The following is a 17,488-nucleotide window of genomic DNA, read 5'->3' on the forward strand; positions in this document are numbered from 1 at the left end:
TAGAGTTTTATAAAAAAAAAAGACAGAGGTGACAGAAAGCCAGTTCGAATTTAGAAAACTTTGCCCTTCCTCCTTCACAGCTCACTTATTGACTTTCTGTGATAGCATCCCAGTCTTTACCCTCTTAGCAATATCTATTCTTCATTCTATATCCATTCTATATCCCTACCCAAGCTTATGGGAATGGTTATGGGTACTGTTTATGGTGCTGCTCTAGCTTGTGGAAATCATTTTAAAAGTTTTGGCACTGGTGGTATTTCTTCTTCCATTGTCAGTGCTGAAGTGAGTGACATACTCTCAGGTACTTTTTTTTCCCTGTAAAAACATTGTTAAATTCATTTTCTGAGGAATGTGAGGGAGTGCTCAGTACTGATGTTGAAGAGCAATCCAGTATAGCATGAGTAAAAACTTGAAGGTAAGAGAGAACGTGGCATAGCTGAAGCTTAGAGGCTGGAAAAGTAAGTAAAGTAAAATTTAAGGGCCTAAAAACCATGTTAAGGAGTTGGAAAAGACTTCCTAGGTCAGTGGATTTTTTTTTTTTTTCAGTACAAAATTTGTAATACAAAGCACTTTTTTATTCTCAAGAGCTGGTTTTTTAAATTTTAAATTTTGTAATTATTAAAATCAAAATACAAAGGAAAATAAATGAAAATTCTGCCACCAGCAAACTTTCTCCCTTCTCTGTCCCCCTCCCCTTCCTTATTTCCTCCCCTAGGAATTTTACTGTTCATCAGTAACTCTTGAGAAATTTGGTAAGACTCATTTTAATTGTATTTTATTTCTACCTAAATCTTTATGCTAGCAGCTACAAATTTTGTAATTATCAGTTCTGCCACATGAAATACTTAACACTGCTTTATAAATGTATAGAGAGAGATATTATACTATATATATGTGTGTATGTGTATTTTATATATATACAGAGAGAGAGAGAGAGAGATGCCTTATAATCAAACTCAAGATTTAAATGCATGATTAAACTCAAGATCGTCCATAATAAATTCATTCTCCTTATCCTCAAACTGGTTCCTTTTGTCACTCTTCCATTTGTATTAATAGTGCCACAATACTACCTAAATAGCCCTCATAACTTCAATTTCTTCTTTTTGGATTCCTTGTACCCACTGCCTACATACTGGTCTTATCCCATATTCTTTGATAGCCTTCACTTGCCCAGAAAAGCAATTTCAAGCTCTGTTTCTTGGAAATCAGTGGTCTTTATAAAGTCAACCCTACTCCACCTCTCTAATCTTATTTCCTGTTACTTCCCGGCGCAAAATCCCTGCTCCAGCCAGTCTTAATTTTTCACTTTCCTTTTCTCTCTTTGCCACCTCCTAATCATCTATCATTAGTAAATGTCATGTGAAATTTTAGATTTGTTGTCAAATTTGGGAAAACGTGTATCAAGTTCTTCGTGTGAGCTGTAAGATTTGGAAGAATTTTCTTCCAAATGTATGTAGCTTTTGGCTACATACATTTTAAATCTTGTTTGTTCTACATAATGCATATATTGAAATAATATGCATTTGCAATATGACCTCCAGCCCAGCACATACCATGTCAAAATGATGCTGAGTTGCATCAGGGTAGTAGTACTTTTCCTGGGAGCCATTTCTGTACCTGGAAGACTAGCAGTAACCTAAACATGGTAGTGACTGTGAACCACCTACATATATCTCACTAAATCCAAACTAAATGTGCTTCATCTCAGCCTCCCCTTGCCCAGATCCCTGAAATACCTGTCCACAATAAAGTCACCAAACTGAGGAAATTTCAAGTGGACAGAGGAGTCTTAGATGATTGTGGTTAAAATATTTTAATTTCACAAACTTTGTAAAAATATATGAACATACTAACATACTACTAAGGTCCCTTTCTGGGTCATGGAACCAAGGCAAGTGAAGGGCCCTAGAGCTTAAGCTTTATTACCTTCATAATAAATCTGCCTCAGACCCCATCACAGTGTCTAGCACATCTTAAATGATTGAGGGTAAGACAGAAGGAGGGCAAGTACAGATTAATAAGTGTAGCCAAAGCCAACATTAGAAACATTGCCTAAACAGTTTATTGGAAAATAAGCAGAAATTGGAATAGCTATCACTAAGTTCATTCCACTAAGTATTATTAATACTATCAACAATTAATCTACCAACAAAGTTGTGTATTTCAAAGCTTAGATAAAAAGCAAGTACAAATGCTCATGAAGACATTTTAGCCTGAGTCTGTCTACACATGGCTTGCGCTTTCAGGAGTTATGGATAGAGGTGGTATGTGTGATGCTTGAGTTAAAAGAGAAGCTGATAAAGAAAAATTAAAAATGTAAAACAGATAAAGATTCATATAAATATATTTACCTCATATTTTCTCCATAGACTTTGCTTGTTCTATGTACTAAAATGTGATTTTAATTTACTAATTCAGTTTCTAATTATATATTATATAAGCTTGGGTATATTTTTGTGTTTTCTCAACATTAAGCCTATGCAAAAGTATACCAGAGATGATCTTTTTCCCTTTTTTGTATTCCTTTCTTTCACTATTCTTGTATTGGCCTTTGCCTACTGAGAGAAATATCTCTTGGACCTACCCTCTACACTCTAGACTTGTCCCAGCCCCGTTTCCTATGTTAAATTTGTTCCTTTTTTATTTATTTATTTATTTATTTATTATTCCAGAGTTTTGTGAGGGTACAAACATTATAGTTACACTTTATGTCCTTGCCTCACCCAAATGTGGGTTAAAGGCATGCCCTTCCCCCCGTTTAGTGCTCCCTGTGTCCTTTAGTTGTAGATGTGCCCCTCCATCCCCCTAATCCCTAGAGAGTATTTCTGCCATGTGATCAACCTAGTGTTGATCAGTTAGTACCAATTCGATGGTGAGTACAAATGGATCCCGTTCTTCTGCTCTTTTGGTGCCCCACTTTGGATAAGGGGCTTAAGTTTAATCCAGGAAAGTATAAGAGGTGCTAGATCACTGTCGTTTCTTATGATTGAGTAATATTCCATTGTAAACATATACCAAATTTTGATAATCCACTCATGGATTGACGGGCACTTGGGTTGTTTCCACATTCTTGCAATAGTGAATTGTGCTGCCATAAACATTTGGGTGCAGATGTCTTTATCGTAGAATGTTTTGTGCTCTTTTGGGTAGATGCTTAATAGCGCTATTGCTGGATCGAATGGTATTTCTATTTTTAGCTCTCTGAGGTATCTCCAAATTCTTTTCCACAGAGGTTGCACTAATTTGCAGTCCCACCAGCAGTGTAAAAGTGTTCCTGTCTCTCCACATCCTCGCCAACATTTGTTGTTTTGTGTTTTTTTGATAGAGGCCAATCTCACCGGGGTTAGGTGATACCTCATTGTGGTTTTGATTTGCATTTCTCTAATGATTAGAGATGTTGAGCATTTTTTTATATGTTTGCTGGCCATTATTCTGTCTTCTTTTGAAAAGTTTCTGTTAATTTCGCTTGCCCATTTGTTGATGGGGTTGTTTGATTTTTTCTTGTTGATTTTTTTGAGTTCTAGATAGATTCTGGTTATCAGGTCTTTATCACATGTGTAGAGAGCAAATATTTTTTCCCATTCTGTAGGCTGTCTATTTACTCTAATGATAGTTTCCTTGGCAGTGCAGAAGCTTTTTAATTTGATTAGATCCCACTTATGTATTTTTTTTGCTGCAGCGATTGCTTTGGGGGTCTTCTTTAAGAATTCCTTGCCTAGGCCAATGTCTGAAAGGGTCTTCCCAACATCTTCATTTAGAATTCTTAAGATTTCATGCCTTAGGTTTAAGTCTGTTATCCATCTTGAATTAATAAATTTGTTCCTTTAAAGTCCAGCTCTCTGATGAAGAACTAGAAAAGTAATTTATGTAAATATGAAAATGGGTTACTGTGATATCTCACAGAAATAATATGAAACTAGTTAACAGGATTTGTCTGGAAATCACTTAGTCGAAATGAGAAGGATATTATTTTTAAGTCCAAACATTGATAAAAAAAAAACTTTATTATAAAAATGAATTATTTAGTTAGGACCTTTCAATATGTGTATGTGTATATTTCAAACATACTTGTGAAATTCATGCATTGTAACTCTTACAAACTACAATAAAAACTAATACGATAGGACCATAGTTCAATCAAACATAATGGTTATATTGGACTGAGCAAGAATAATCATGGTCTTATACAGAATAATCAATATATATACTCCCCATTTATAGGTTGTGACCTATAGCAGCACTGTTAGATATTTAAAATTGTTATTACTAGTTGTGTTTGTTTGTAGAAACTATATTTTCCCCAAAATGGATATATTAGGTCAGTAAATATGAAATGTCCAATTTCAAATCAAAAGTTTAGTTTATAACATCTCAAATAAGAATCAGTACGGTTAATCAGAGTATGTTCCTAAACTATTGACATAGTTTTGCCATCTTAACAGTAGCTTGCTTATGCCAGTAGTGAAGAAGCCTGAAGAGCGAGTAGCAATGAAATCACGAAAGGTATTTTCCACAGCTTGTTGAGAACTGAATATTTTCCCTTGCAAGAAGTGGTCCAAGGCCTGGAAGAAGTAGTAGTCAGTTGGTGCAAGGTCTGGTGAATATGGTGGATGACAGAGAGTTTCCAAGTCTAGCTTCTATAGTTTGAGCAGTATTGTTTGTTGCAACATGTAGTCTTGCAAGAGGATTGGCTTATCTCTGTTGACCAATCTCAGCTGCTTAATCACAAGCATCCTCATCATTTCATCCAAATGGTTGCAGCAGACATCCGCTGTAATCGATAGACCAAGTTTCATGAAGCTGTAGTGAAGAATACCAGCGCCGGCCACCAAACAGACATCATCAGCTTTTTTTTTTTTTTTTTGATGAATATTCGGTTTTGGACTGTGTTTCAGCATTTTATCTTGATCCAACCATTGTCCCAAATGCTTGCAGTTGTCAAAAAAAATCCATTTTTCATCACATGTAACAATACGGTTTAGAAATAGTTTGCCTCTATATCATGACAGCAAAGAAAGGCAAGCTTTGAGACAATTTATCTTCTGACACTCGTTTAATTCACACAGAATCCATCTATCCAGCTTCTTTATCTTGCCCATTTGCTTCAAATGGTCCAATACTGTTGGAATAGTAATGTCAAACCTTGCTGCTAATCCATGTGTAGGTTGAGATAGATTCACTTCCACTATAGCTTTCAGCTCATCATTATCCACCTTGTTCTCCATCACCCACTTGGCTCATTTTCAAGATTAAAATCACCAGAATGGAACTTCTCAAACCATCAATGTACTGTGCTTTCATAAGCCACACCCTTCCCAAAAACTTCTTGATATTTTGAGCTGTCTACACTGCATTGGTTTGACAATGGAACTCATATTCAAAAATAACACAAATTTTTGACTTATCCATGGTTTCACAAAAATTGCTCTAAAAAATGATCACAAGCCAAAATGTATATTTGAAAGAATGAGGATGTACCTTCACAATAAAAAAAAAAGTGTCAAAGTGAAATGTCATAGATATCAACTGTCAAACTTAGTATTTAAGGAAATCAGACATTCCATAAGTTGTTGTTAATAACCTAATAATTTCACTTGAAACAACTGGTTGTAGAGTTTGGAATCTGTCTAAATCCTTAAAAACCAGGCTAACATATAAAGGAAGCTATTAGGATTTTTAGATCTTTATGTCTTTAATGTCTTTAATTCATTGAAGAACAATGAAATTCCCTCCAGGTACTATCAAAAGCAAATGAAACATCACTTACCCTTTTGTCATGTGTTATTGACATGAATTCAAACTTTTGCTAGAATAGGACCTCTTATATGGATAGATGAGAAAACATATTATTAGTCTTTGTAAAAAGTCAATGAATAGATATATAGTTCTATTCTTAACATAGTGGAAATAGTAAGTAACTCTTTAGATGTGTGCCTGGCAAACATTGAAAAACTAGTTGTCAATTACATATATCCTTACTTGAGAGTGCAGTCTTGAGATATTTCACATCTTTTTTTTAGATTAAGCCAAATACATAACAAAACAAAACTTTTCTGTTTTACACAAGAAAAGCCTGAAATGGAAGAAATAATCTTGAAGAGTGGAAATACAAATTGAAAGTAAAGAAAATTTCTTTTTAAATGAATAGGTCATAATCTTTAACTTAATCTTTAATTGTTTTAGAAACAAAAACAAAAAATACGTGAGATCTTGTTGAAGATTTTTGCATCTATATTCATGAGGGATATTGATCCGTAGTTTTCTTTTTTTGTTGTGTCCTTTCCTGGCTTTGGCATCAGGTGATATTGGCTTTGTAGAATCAGTTGGGGAGGATTCCTTCCTTCTCAATATTATGGAATAATTTCTGCGTGTAGGTATGAGTTCTTTTTTTGTAAGTTTGGCAAAATTCAGGTGTGAACCCATCTGATCTAGGACTTTTTTGTTGTTGTTGTAAGATTTTTAATTGCTGCTTTAATTTCAGTCCTTGATATTGGTCTCCTCAGGAATTCTATTTCTTCCTGATTGAGCCTAGGGATGTTGCATGTTTCTAAGAATTTGTTCATTTCCTCCACACTTTCAAGTTTTGGGGAATATAGATTTTGATAGTATTCAAAGATAATGTTTTGTATTTCCATGTTGTCTGTAGTGACCTCTCTTATTTAATTTCTAATCGAGCTTATTAGAGTCCTTTCCTTCCTAGTTCTTGTCAATCTAGCAAGAGGGCTGTCAATTTTGTTCATCTTTTTGAAAAACCAACTTTTTGTTTTTTTAATCTTCTGTATAGTTTGTTCTTGATTTCATTTAGTTCTGCTCCTATCTTAGTTATTTTTTTTCTTCTGGAAGGTTTAGGATTGATATGCTCTTCCTTTTCCAGTTCCTTAAGATGGTTTATTAGTTTGTTTATTTGTGAACTTTTAGTCTTTTCAACATGAGCATTTAATGCTCTTAGTTTTCCTCTTAAGAATGCTTTTGCTCTAATCCCACAGATTTTGATAACTTGTGTCCCCGTTATCACTTAGTTAAAAGAATCTTTTGATTTCCATCTGGATCTCCTCCTTGACCCAACAGTCATTCAGCAATAGATTGTTTAATTTTCATGACTTTGTGAAGTGGTGAGTGTTTCTGTTGGAATTGATCTCTAATTTTATACCACTGTGGTCTGAGAAGATACATGGTATAATTTCTATTTTTTTAAATTTGTGAGATCTGATTTGTGGTATAGGATGTGATTGATTTTAGAGAAAGGTCCATGAGCTGATGAGAAGAATGTATATTCAGCTTTATTTGGGTGGAATGTTCTGTATATGTCTGTTAAACTCATTTGTTCTTTCGTCCTTTCTTTGTGGCTTATTTTCTGCTTGGAGGATCTGTCCAGTTCAGTCAGTGGGGTATTGAAATTCCTTGCTACTATGGCATTACTGTTTATCATGTTATTTAGATCAAACATGGTTTGCTTTATGTATCTGGGAGATCCTGTGTTGGGTGCATAAGTATTAAGAATTGTTAGGTTTTCTTGTTGGATTTTTCCCTCCACCATTATATAGTGACCATCTTTGTCTTGCTTTACATTCGCTGTTTTAAAGCTTATGGTATCTGTTATAAAAGTAGCTACCCCAGCTCTCTTTTGGTTTCCATTTTCCTGGAAGTTTGTTTTCCTACCATTCACCTTCAGTCTGAAAGCATCTTCGTGGGTAAGATGCATTTCCTGGAGATAGCAAATATTTGGCTTATGTTTTTTTATCCACTCAGCCAGTCTATGTCTCTTCAGTGGACAATTCAAGCCTTTCACATTTATTGAGAGAATTGATAACTGGGGTAGATTTCTGTTCACACTATTGGATAAATTCTTTTTGTTTTGTTTTACCTCTCGAGCCATTGTGGATTAAGTGTTCTGGATTTTAACTCTTGAGTGATTTCACTTTGGTGGGTGTCTATTGTGCTGTTCAATGTATATGCAGGTCTGAGTACTTCCTGCAGGGCAGGTCTGGTCTTTACAAATTCCATCAGTCATTGCTTGTCTGGAAAAGTATTTCTTCCTCATAAATGAAGCTTAGTTTTGCCAGGTAAAGAATTCTAGGTTGGCCATTATTCTGTTTTAGATGATTGAGGATGGGTCCCCAGTTCCTTCTGGCTTTTAAGGTTTCAGTTGAAAAGTCTGCAGTTAGTCTGTTAGGTTTTCCTTTGTAGATTACCTGCTGTTTTTGTCTTATTGCTGGAAGGATTGTCTCTTTTGTGTTTACTTTGGCCAACCTAATAACTATGTGAAATGGTAAATGGTGATTGCCTTTTCACATTGAGTCTCCCAGGAGTTATGTGTGCTTCTTGTACCTGGATATCTAGATTTCTTATCAGGCCAGGTAAGTTTTCCTCCATTATTCCAAGAAATAGATTTTCCAGCCCTTGTGAATTTTCTTCTTCTCTTTCCAGGATGCCTATAAATCTTATGTTTCATTTTTTTACATAATCCCACATTTTTTGTGTTTTGTTCATGTCTCTTGCTTCTGAGTTCTTTTTCTTCGCCTGATTTGTTTAGCACATAGGCATTATCTTCAAGCTCTGAGATTCTTTCCTCTTGCGTTAATCCACCCTATTTTCAAGGCTTTCCACTGTGTTTTGTAGTTCCTTGAATGACATTCATTTCCAGTATTTCTGTTTGGTTCTTTCATAACACTTCAATATCTTTAGGGAATTTTTCATTCATTTCCTCTATTGTTCTTGTGGCTTATGTTGGATTTCTATTTTCTCTTCAGTTCCATTGAGTTTTCTTATAATCCATATTTGGAATTCTTCCTCTGTCATTTTAATCATTTCTTTTTAGTTGGTATCTGTTGTTGATCTGTTGAGGATCTAATGATTTCTTTTGAGGATGGCTTTTTGTTCTGATCTTTCATGTTTCCTGTTTCTTTCACTGATTCTTTCTCAGCAGGCTTCTTGGTCAAGAGCTAGGGGTGCTAGGACTGTTTTACGCCCCTATCTCCATGTCCTCAAGGGTCATTGCTTGACAGTGCTGGGAGAGGCGTGCTGGTCCTGTATTTCTTTAGGGGTATTTTAGCAAGTTGGGTTACCTCTGACCTGTTGTCTTCACCTCTTGCCAATGGATACTAGTGAGTTTGGTCCCCCAGTTTAAGCTCCAATCTAGTGAATCACACTTGTGTGTATGACTCCATTGCTCTCTAATAGCTTGAGATGGAAGGCATTGTATTAAGCTATGGGGTTACACTCTCTGTCATTGATTGTAGTTTGCATGGAGGAGCTAGTTATCAAGGTAATCTGATGTCTCTGTGGTAGGCTCTCCTCCCCCAAATGGGGTATACAAATACCCCGATCTTTGGGAGGGACCTTGCCACTCCTGAGGATTGCTTGGACCCTGTTCCCTGTTAAGGTGTGGGTAGAAGCAAGATAGATTGTAGCTGGTGCGCGCCAGCCTGGGTATGTGTGCTTCTATGGTTGCCTGACCTGCCGCTAGGAGGAGCTGCTAATATGTTATTCAGGGTGCTTTCACCACACTTGGAAGGCTGCTGATGATGGGAGGGGTCAATTGGTGCAATTGTTGAGGTCTCTGGCCAGATTTTTCCTTCCCTGTCCACAAACCCCAATGTTGGTGGCCACGCGGACCAGGAGAGCAAGCCCTGGGGTTATGTTCTTATTAGATAACCTAAACCAATCCAGCGGAGTGAATCAATAGATCACCAACTATTTTTCAGCACCAAAGTCCCACAATTTGACGCCAGCTGTACAGAAAAAACGTTTCTCTTGCTTCTCCTCACCTCCAAGGGCAGAGGCCCCTCACCCCAGCACCCTGTGGGAAAGTCTGTAGGCTGGGGGAGGGGTGTCACCTGAAACTCCTGTGCACCAGCAGCATCTCTGGGCTGGGGACCCCCATGATGGCAGCCACCTGCCCCTGGAGAGCTAGTGTTGGGGGTGACCACTTAGGAGTTGGCAGATGCTGGTCCTGCGGGCTGAATTAACAGGCCACCAGCTGTCCCCGCTTCATCACAGTCCCGCAGTCTCAAGTCTGCTTCTCAGAGGGTCCTACTCTTTTTGTCCCACCCTGAGTTGGCTGAATCATCAGCGGTTTCCAGTGGCAGAGCCCCCTTTTCAGCATTCACCTCTTGTGCTCTGGTTCCACGAACCACCGGAGGCAAGGTGCCTGTCTCTAAACTCCCTCAGACAGTTTGTGCTTGCAGGAAGTAACCACTCAGACCAGTCCCTCCCCCACCCAGTGCAGTCCCAGCACAGAGCACTGGAGAGTTCAAAATGTTTCCCGCTATTGTCTCCTCTCCACAGAGCCTGTCGTCCCATGCCACAACTTTGCACCAACTTCAGGCGCATCCCTGTCTGAGTGGGTGTGGAGGTCTGTGGGGGAGCCAGGCCTCCTCCTGTGGGTCAGATCACACTGTGCTGGATGGCTGGCTGGGCCCTCTCATGCTCTATTCCCTATCGTATGCCTCACACTCTCCAGTCTTTGGGAACGTATCTCCCTTTCACCTTTTTTTTTTTCCTGCTGTGTGTGTCTGTCCCACACTGTTTCTTTGCAGATTCACAACGCTGCTTTTGTGGGGGAGTGATCCACTCATGTGTAGCTGTCCAAGTTCTTCACCTCCTTCTCTGGGAGCAGTGAGCCAGGAGGCCACCACTTTTTTCCATTTTTTCCTCTCTATTCATCTTTCATAACTGAAATTTTATACTGGGTGGTTAACAACTCCCCATTTTCCCTTCCCCAGTCTCTGGCAACCCCCACTTTATTCTTTGGTTCTGAGTTTGACTTTTTTAAATGTCTTGTATAAGTGGAATCATGTAGTATGTGTGCTTCTGTGACTGGCTTATTTCACTTAACATAATGCCCTCAAGGTTCACCATATTTTTGCGTATTACAGAATTTCCTTGTTTTTTAAGGCTGAATAATATTCCACACACTCTCTCTCTCTCTCTCTCTCTCTCTCTCTCTCTCTCTCTCTCTATATATATATATATATATATACACACACACACACACACACACACACCATTTTTTATCCATTCATCTGTTGATGGACATTTAGGTTGTTTTCACATCTTTGCTATTGTGAATAATGTTGCAGTGAACATAGGAGTACATATCTCTTCACAATCCTGATCATGGGATATATACCCAGAAGTGGGATTGCTGGATCATATGATAATTCTATTTTTAATTTTTTGAGGAACTTTTATACTGTTTTCCACAGCGATTGCACCATTTTGCATTTCTACCAACAGAATACCAGGGTTCCAGTTTCTCCACATCCCTTAGACACCTGTCTTCGTTTTTGTTTTTTTGATAATAGCTACCCTAACAGGTATATGGTGATATCTCATCATGATTTTGATTTGTGTTTCCCAGATGGTTAGTGACATTGACCATCATTGCATATACCTGTTGGCCATTTGTTTATCCTCTTTGGAGAAATGTCTATTCAAGTCCTTATCTCATTTTTAAACAAAACTCGTGTTGATCATTTGAAAAGATAAAAAAATTGATAAACCTTTAGCTAAACTAAGAAGAAAAGAGAGGAAGACTAAAATAAAATCAGAAATGAAAAATGAGATATTACAACTGATATCACAGATATAAAGTGTCATAAGAGACTATTATGAAGAATAATTTGCCAACAAACTGGATACTCTAGAAGAATTGAATACATTCCTAGAAACATACAATTTACGAAGACTGAATTATAAATAAATAGAAAACCTAAACGGAATCATAACTAGTAGTGAGATTAAATCAGTAGTCAAAAAACTCCTAACAGCCAGGTGAGGTGGCTCATGCCTATAATGCCAGCTAATAGGGAGGCTGAGGCAGGAGGATGGCTTGAAGCCAGGAGTTCAAGACCAACCTGGGGTACAGAGCAAGATTCTATCTCTTAAAAAAAATCAATTAAAAACAATACAATGAAAACCTCTTACCAAAGAAAAGCACACTTCTCTGTTTTAAGGGATTTTTCACATTAATTATCCTGGTTGTCCTGACAACAAATCTTATCAATAATATAGAAATTTGAATAGCATTAAATCATTGAATTTTAGAGACCTAGATATTATCTGTCTGTTTCAGTAGCATCAGAATCACTTGGAAGATTTGTTAGAATACAGATTATTGTGCTTCAAACCCAGGATTTCTGATTCAGTAGGTAATTTGTATTTTTTAAGCTTCTAGTTGATGCTGTGCCTACAAATGAGACCTTACTCATGTCTGTTGTCTACTGATCTATTGCAGTTTCTTTATTCACAGCTAATAAAATGGAGCCCCAGAAAGGATAAATAACACGCTTCAAACAAGCTAGAGAAAGAACTAGATCTGAGGCTTAGTTTATTGAATCTCAGTTCCTTGCACTTTCCAATCTATTATACTGTGTTCCTCTGTTCTGTAATCCGATTACTCATATCTGCTGGTTAAGAAAGTTACCAGCTACACCGAAGACATTCTCATTCTGACTAACTGAACTAGTCTCCCAGAATCTTGTCATATTAACCTTAAAAGCCTATAGAGACTTTAGAATCTGTCATAAAGAAATCAATCAGACAAACAAATATTTAAACAATGATATCTCTTATAACATTATTTATATTAATAATAAAATTGGCTACAACAAAAATGTTCAATCATAGAAGATTGATGAAATAAATAACACAATAGAATGTAACATGATAGAATGTTATACATCCATAAAAGATGAATTTTTCAAATAATTTTTAATCACATGATCATGGCAAAAAAAAGTCTTGATTTGAAATAGCATCCTAGTTTTATAAGGATCATTTTATTTAAAATATGTAACACATAATATATAGCATAGCTTGGTAAAATACTTGGAGAGGTTAACAATGGTGATAGGGTTATGAATTAGTTTTATAATGTTCTGGTCCATATCTTGTCCAATAACTATTTAAAATTTTTATTTAAAAAGGTGTATTAGGAGTTCTGGAGATAGCTGATGGTGATGATTGCGTAACAATACGAATGTACTTAATAACATTGACTGTGCAGTTAACAATTGTTAATGTGGCAAATTTCACATTATTTGTACTTTACCACAATAAAAAAGAATGAGAAAAAAGATATATTAAGAGAGAAGTAGAAGGAAAATATTTTAAGCTCAAGAAACCCATAGATCCCTCCCTAGTTCAGTTCACAGAGTTAGGCTCCGATGTGAAGTTTCCTTTATCTGAGTAGCTCAGGGCTAGCTTCTTTAAAATTCTAAGTCTGTACCTGAATCTTTGAATCTGGTCAGTTCAGTTTCATTTTCACTTGTTTGTTTTCCTATGTGTATTTCCCCACCTATATCCATTTTCCTAACCTTGGATATGATGCTCATTCAATAGATAACCACATTATGCCTATTATGATTATGGTTAGATTGGCTATTATGCTCTACTTAGTGGAAACAATAAGAAAGGCTAAGACATGGTTCCTTGTCTTGGATGTCTCATAGTATGGTGGAAAAGACAAGATAAACCCATCTAATAACAGTACAAGGTAACATACACTTAAGTATTCAGATGTATTCAGAGATGGCTTCATGGTCATGTGACCTGTGCAGTTGCACAGGGCTCCCCTCCCAGAAGGCGCTCTGCTTAGTTTAATGGTCTGCTCTCACAGTCTTGAAATTCTTAATAATTTTATCTTTAAATGTATGCTTTGCAGATGAAGATCAATGGGACAATGGAACATGCAAGTAGACTGCTTATGTAAGGACTTCAACATACAAATTTGGGGGAATACACAAACATCCAGTCCATAACACCTTCTAATCTATTTAAAATGTAATCATCTTTTCCTAACAGTTCTTATCTCCTTTTCTGTATTAGTTTTTTCCTTGGTACTTATTTCTATCTAATATATTATGATTACTTATTATATCTGATATAATTATTTATCATATAAAGTCTGTCTCTACCATAGAAAGTAAGTTCTATGAAGGCAGAAATTTTTGTCTTTTTTATTCACTATTATATTTCCTGTGCCTGAAGCAGAGCCTAGAACACATAACAAGCCCTCGATACTATAAATATTTGTTAATTGAATGTCTGCAGGCTGTAGTGGGGAAGCCTGGTTATTTGGAAAGCTAGAGTAAAGTAAACTTCTAGCCAGTGATACCTCCCTTTCTAATTAGGAAAGTCCTAATTAACTATGTGGTGAATTATTTACTGAAAACTAAATTAATATCTTATTATAGAAGCCCTTAAGTGTAATCTAACTTTGTACCAAAGTGTATTTCTGAAATAGTAACACCTTGTAATTTAGATTTACTTAAAATGTTTGGTTTTTTTTTTCCAGGTAGGCAAGATGAAAAGTAGAGTCAAAAAATAATAATACACTGTTGGAAAAACTTAAAACTTGAATAAACCTAATGAACAGAATATAATCAAAGGATTTTTTACTAGAAATGAGTAGTAACACAGCAACTGTTTTGGCAAGGGCAACTTACTGAGAATCTCATTTTGATGTTGACAGCTTATGTGCAACAGCTATGAGTAAAACAGCTTCCAAAATGTGGATTTCCTGTCTTTTTAACCTACTGCTGGCCATCTCTAAATCAAAGATGCAAAGTATTTATACTTAGAAAAGTCTTTTTGTGGCAGGTAGTTATAAAAATGTTTTACAGTATAGCAGGATCAATCCTAGATGAATTCTAATTAAATCATTCTTCATAGCTTTTGGCATTATTTTTTCTTCATGGGGGATTGAGGGAGATGTTCTTTTATACACTGACCCTTAGAACAAAGCATCTAAACCTCCACTCTCCTATCCTCTTCAGTTACCCTTATAGCAGGGGTCCACAACCTATGGTGAGTTGTATAATTATTTCATTATATATTATAATATAATAATAATGAAATAAAGTGCACAATAAATGTAATGCGCTTGAATCATCCCCAAACCATCCTCTTCTCCCACACCCAGTCTGTAGAAAAACTGTGTTCCATGAAAACGGTCCCTGGTACCAAAAATGTTGGTGACTGCTGCCTTAGAGGATATTGAGAGGTTTCTTAGTTTTAAGGTGGATTTATAGACACAACTGAGATGTTAGATCATCCAAAGGTATTTTTTTGAATTTGATAAATTGTAAGTAATTTAAATTATATACTGAAGTAGTTAATTACATACTTAAGTACTTTCTAAATGATTATATTGTTATGCTACCTTTCCCTTTTCAAGTCTCTGTCGCATGTATACCCTTGAGGTATATCAGCCTGAGCTAACACACTCTCTGCATGATGTCAAAGGACAGAGGAAAGGAAGGGCTATTAGGGCACTGCTTAGGGAAGAAGAGCCTGGAAACGTCCAAAGGTCACTATAGCCCAAGTTCCTGCCTAGGCTTTATAGTATATTGTCCTCCAAGACTGGTAAAAATCACCCATAGGTAATAATCTGGCATGGATATTCATGGATATTCCTTGGAGAATCCAGGTGAGTTAAACTCCTTTTCGGTATAAAGATGCATAAGCCTGCCTAAGAGCTGAAGGTAGTCATTTTGTCTTTTTTATACAATTAAAATTGTTAACATGAACTCTAGGTATTGAAATTTCATGAAATTTATTCTGAGTGTTCAATTTCAGAAGAAGAAAGAAAAAGCATTTTCTAGCAAATGAGCCTATGAAATAAGAAATGAAATCAGATGGTGTGATTATTTTTTCAGTTGAAGTTATTTGAGCTAATAAAAATTATACATTTTTAAAAATTTTCTTTTTAAAAAAATTTTAGGGGGACTGTATAGTATTATGAAAGAATCCTAGATTAGGAATCAGAAAGCCTCACTTCCAAGCTCTAAAGTAACTTGCTATGTGACCTGGCCCAAGTCTTATAATTTTTCTGGGTCTATTTTTTTACTCTTATAATGAGAGGATTTGACAAGTTGATGTCTTAGGTTCCTTTCAGACCTAACATTCTATGATTCTAAGTTATTGCAACAGATAAACTCATAAATATATTAATTTATATACATTGGTACAATATTATGACACTTGGTATAAATTATCATAATATAAAGCTTTCATTGTCCATATATGCTTTAGAAAAAAATTTCATGTGCCAGTGATATGAAATTGTTTTTATAGGTACATTCCTCTCATTGAAAGGAGCTGTACTAACATTCTCCTGTATGGACCGCACTGGTGGATTAATGCAACCTCCATATGAAGTGTGGAGGGATCCAAACAATATAGATGAAAATGAAAAATCCTGGAGAAGAAAAGTGGTCATCAACTCATCTTCTGCATCCCAGGAAGTAGGATATCATCAGTATACAGTAATCTGCTCAGAAAAACAAGCCAAAGTCTTTTCACTGCCTTCTCAGACTTGCCTTTATGTTCATAACATCACCGAGACATCTTTTATACTGCAAGCAGATGTGGTGGTCATGTGTAACAGTGCCTGCTTGGCATGTTTTTGTGCTAATGGACATATCATGATAATGAGGTACTTGCCTTCTTTATAAATTATTTGATGATCAGAACAGTGCCAGCAAGGTACAATTCTGAAAAGTATATGTACAATGTGCAAGATGTTATCAATAAGCAACCTGAGATCATTGTTTTATTATGTTTGTGGATGTTTTAGTGTTCAACTTAACAAGAGTTTTGGTTTTTTGCTAAAAATGCTTGATATTGTGAATGAAATATATATTTTAATTAACATCAAGGAATCTAAGAAAAGAATGATTTCTCGGTCATTCATATATTAATTCAACAAACATTTATTGAGCATATGTTATCTCCCAGATGCTATACTAGGCACAGGAAATAAAAGATGAATAAGCTAAAATGAAAAGAAGTTACCTGTTACTTTTACTATGTTTCATACTTCACCCAAGAATTTGACATACAGAATTTTATTTGATCCTTACAACTTCTCTAGGATACAGTAAAATAAAGTATTATTTTCATCTTCTGTTTTACACATTAATAAATTAAAATTACATAATTTGCCTGAGGTTGCAAGTCTAGGAAAAACGAGACTGGCACTGAACAGTACACTAAAAGTCACCTTAAAAATAAGGTATCAGCTAAGAGATTTCATTCTACTTTTAGTGAAATTAAATAAAATTTGTAAGATGAAAGAATAATTACCTAATGATTTCATTAATTCAGCAAACAGTTAATCAACATATACTATGAAGAAGTATCTTACCTAATTCCAAAAATCACTGAGGTAGTTCAGCATTATGCTAGGACTGGGAAGGATATGAAAACTAGTAAATCATGGTCCTAACCCTTAAGAAGTTTACTGCCTAATTGTTGAGATAAAACACGTTCCCAAGCAATTATAACACAAAGAAAATATAAGTTTCAACAGAGGAAATACAGGATCGAATTTTCTAGTCATAAACTAAGTCCCTGGAGTTCAAGGTCACAGGATAGTTGAACATGTATTATAAAAGAAGAGTTGTTGGGAGGAAAGTAACCTGGAGAGACAGATTAAAGCAAATTGTTGAGGACCTTGAATGTCAGGCTAGGAGTCTGA

General features: G+C 35.9%; 1 protein-coding gene across 1 annotated transcript in view; it reads left to right on the plus strand.

Moving 5' to 3' along the window:
• STXBP5L (syntaxin binding protein 5-like) overlaps positions 1-17,488 on the plus strand; it is a 386,990-nt gene that overhangs the window by 358,830 nt on the left and 10,672 nt on the right. The window contains 1 exon segment of the mRNA XM_012640519.1: positions 16,084-16,444. Coding sequence (XP_012495973.1) covers positions 16,084-16,444 — 361 coding nt within the window.

The sequence above is a fragment of the Propithecus coquereli genome, unplaced genomic scaffold (genome assembly GCF_000956105.1).
Source record: "Propithecus coquereli isolate 6110/MARCELLA unplaced genomic scaffold, Pcoq_1.0 Scaffold10, whole genome shotgun sequence".
Lineage (NCBI taxonomy): Eukaryota > Metazoa > Chordata > Mammalia > Primates > Indriidae > Propithecus > Propithecus coquereli.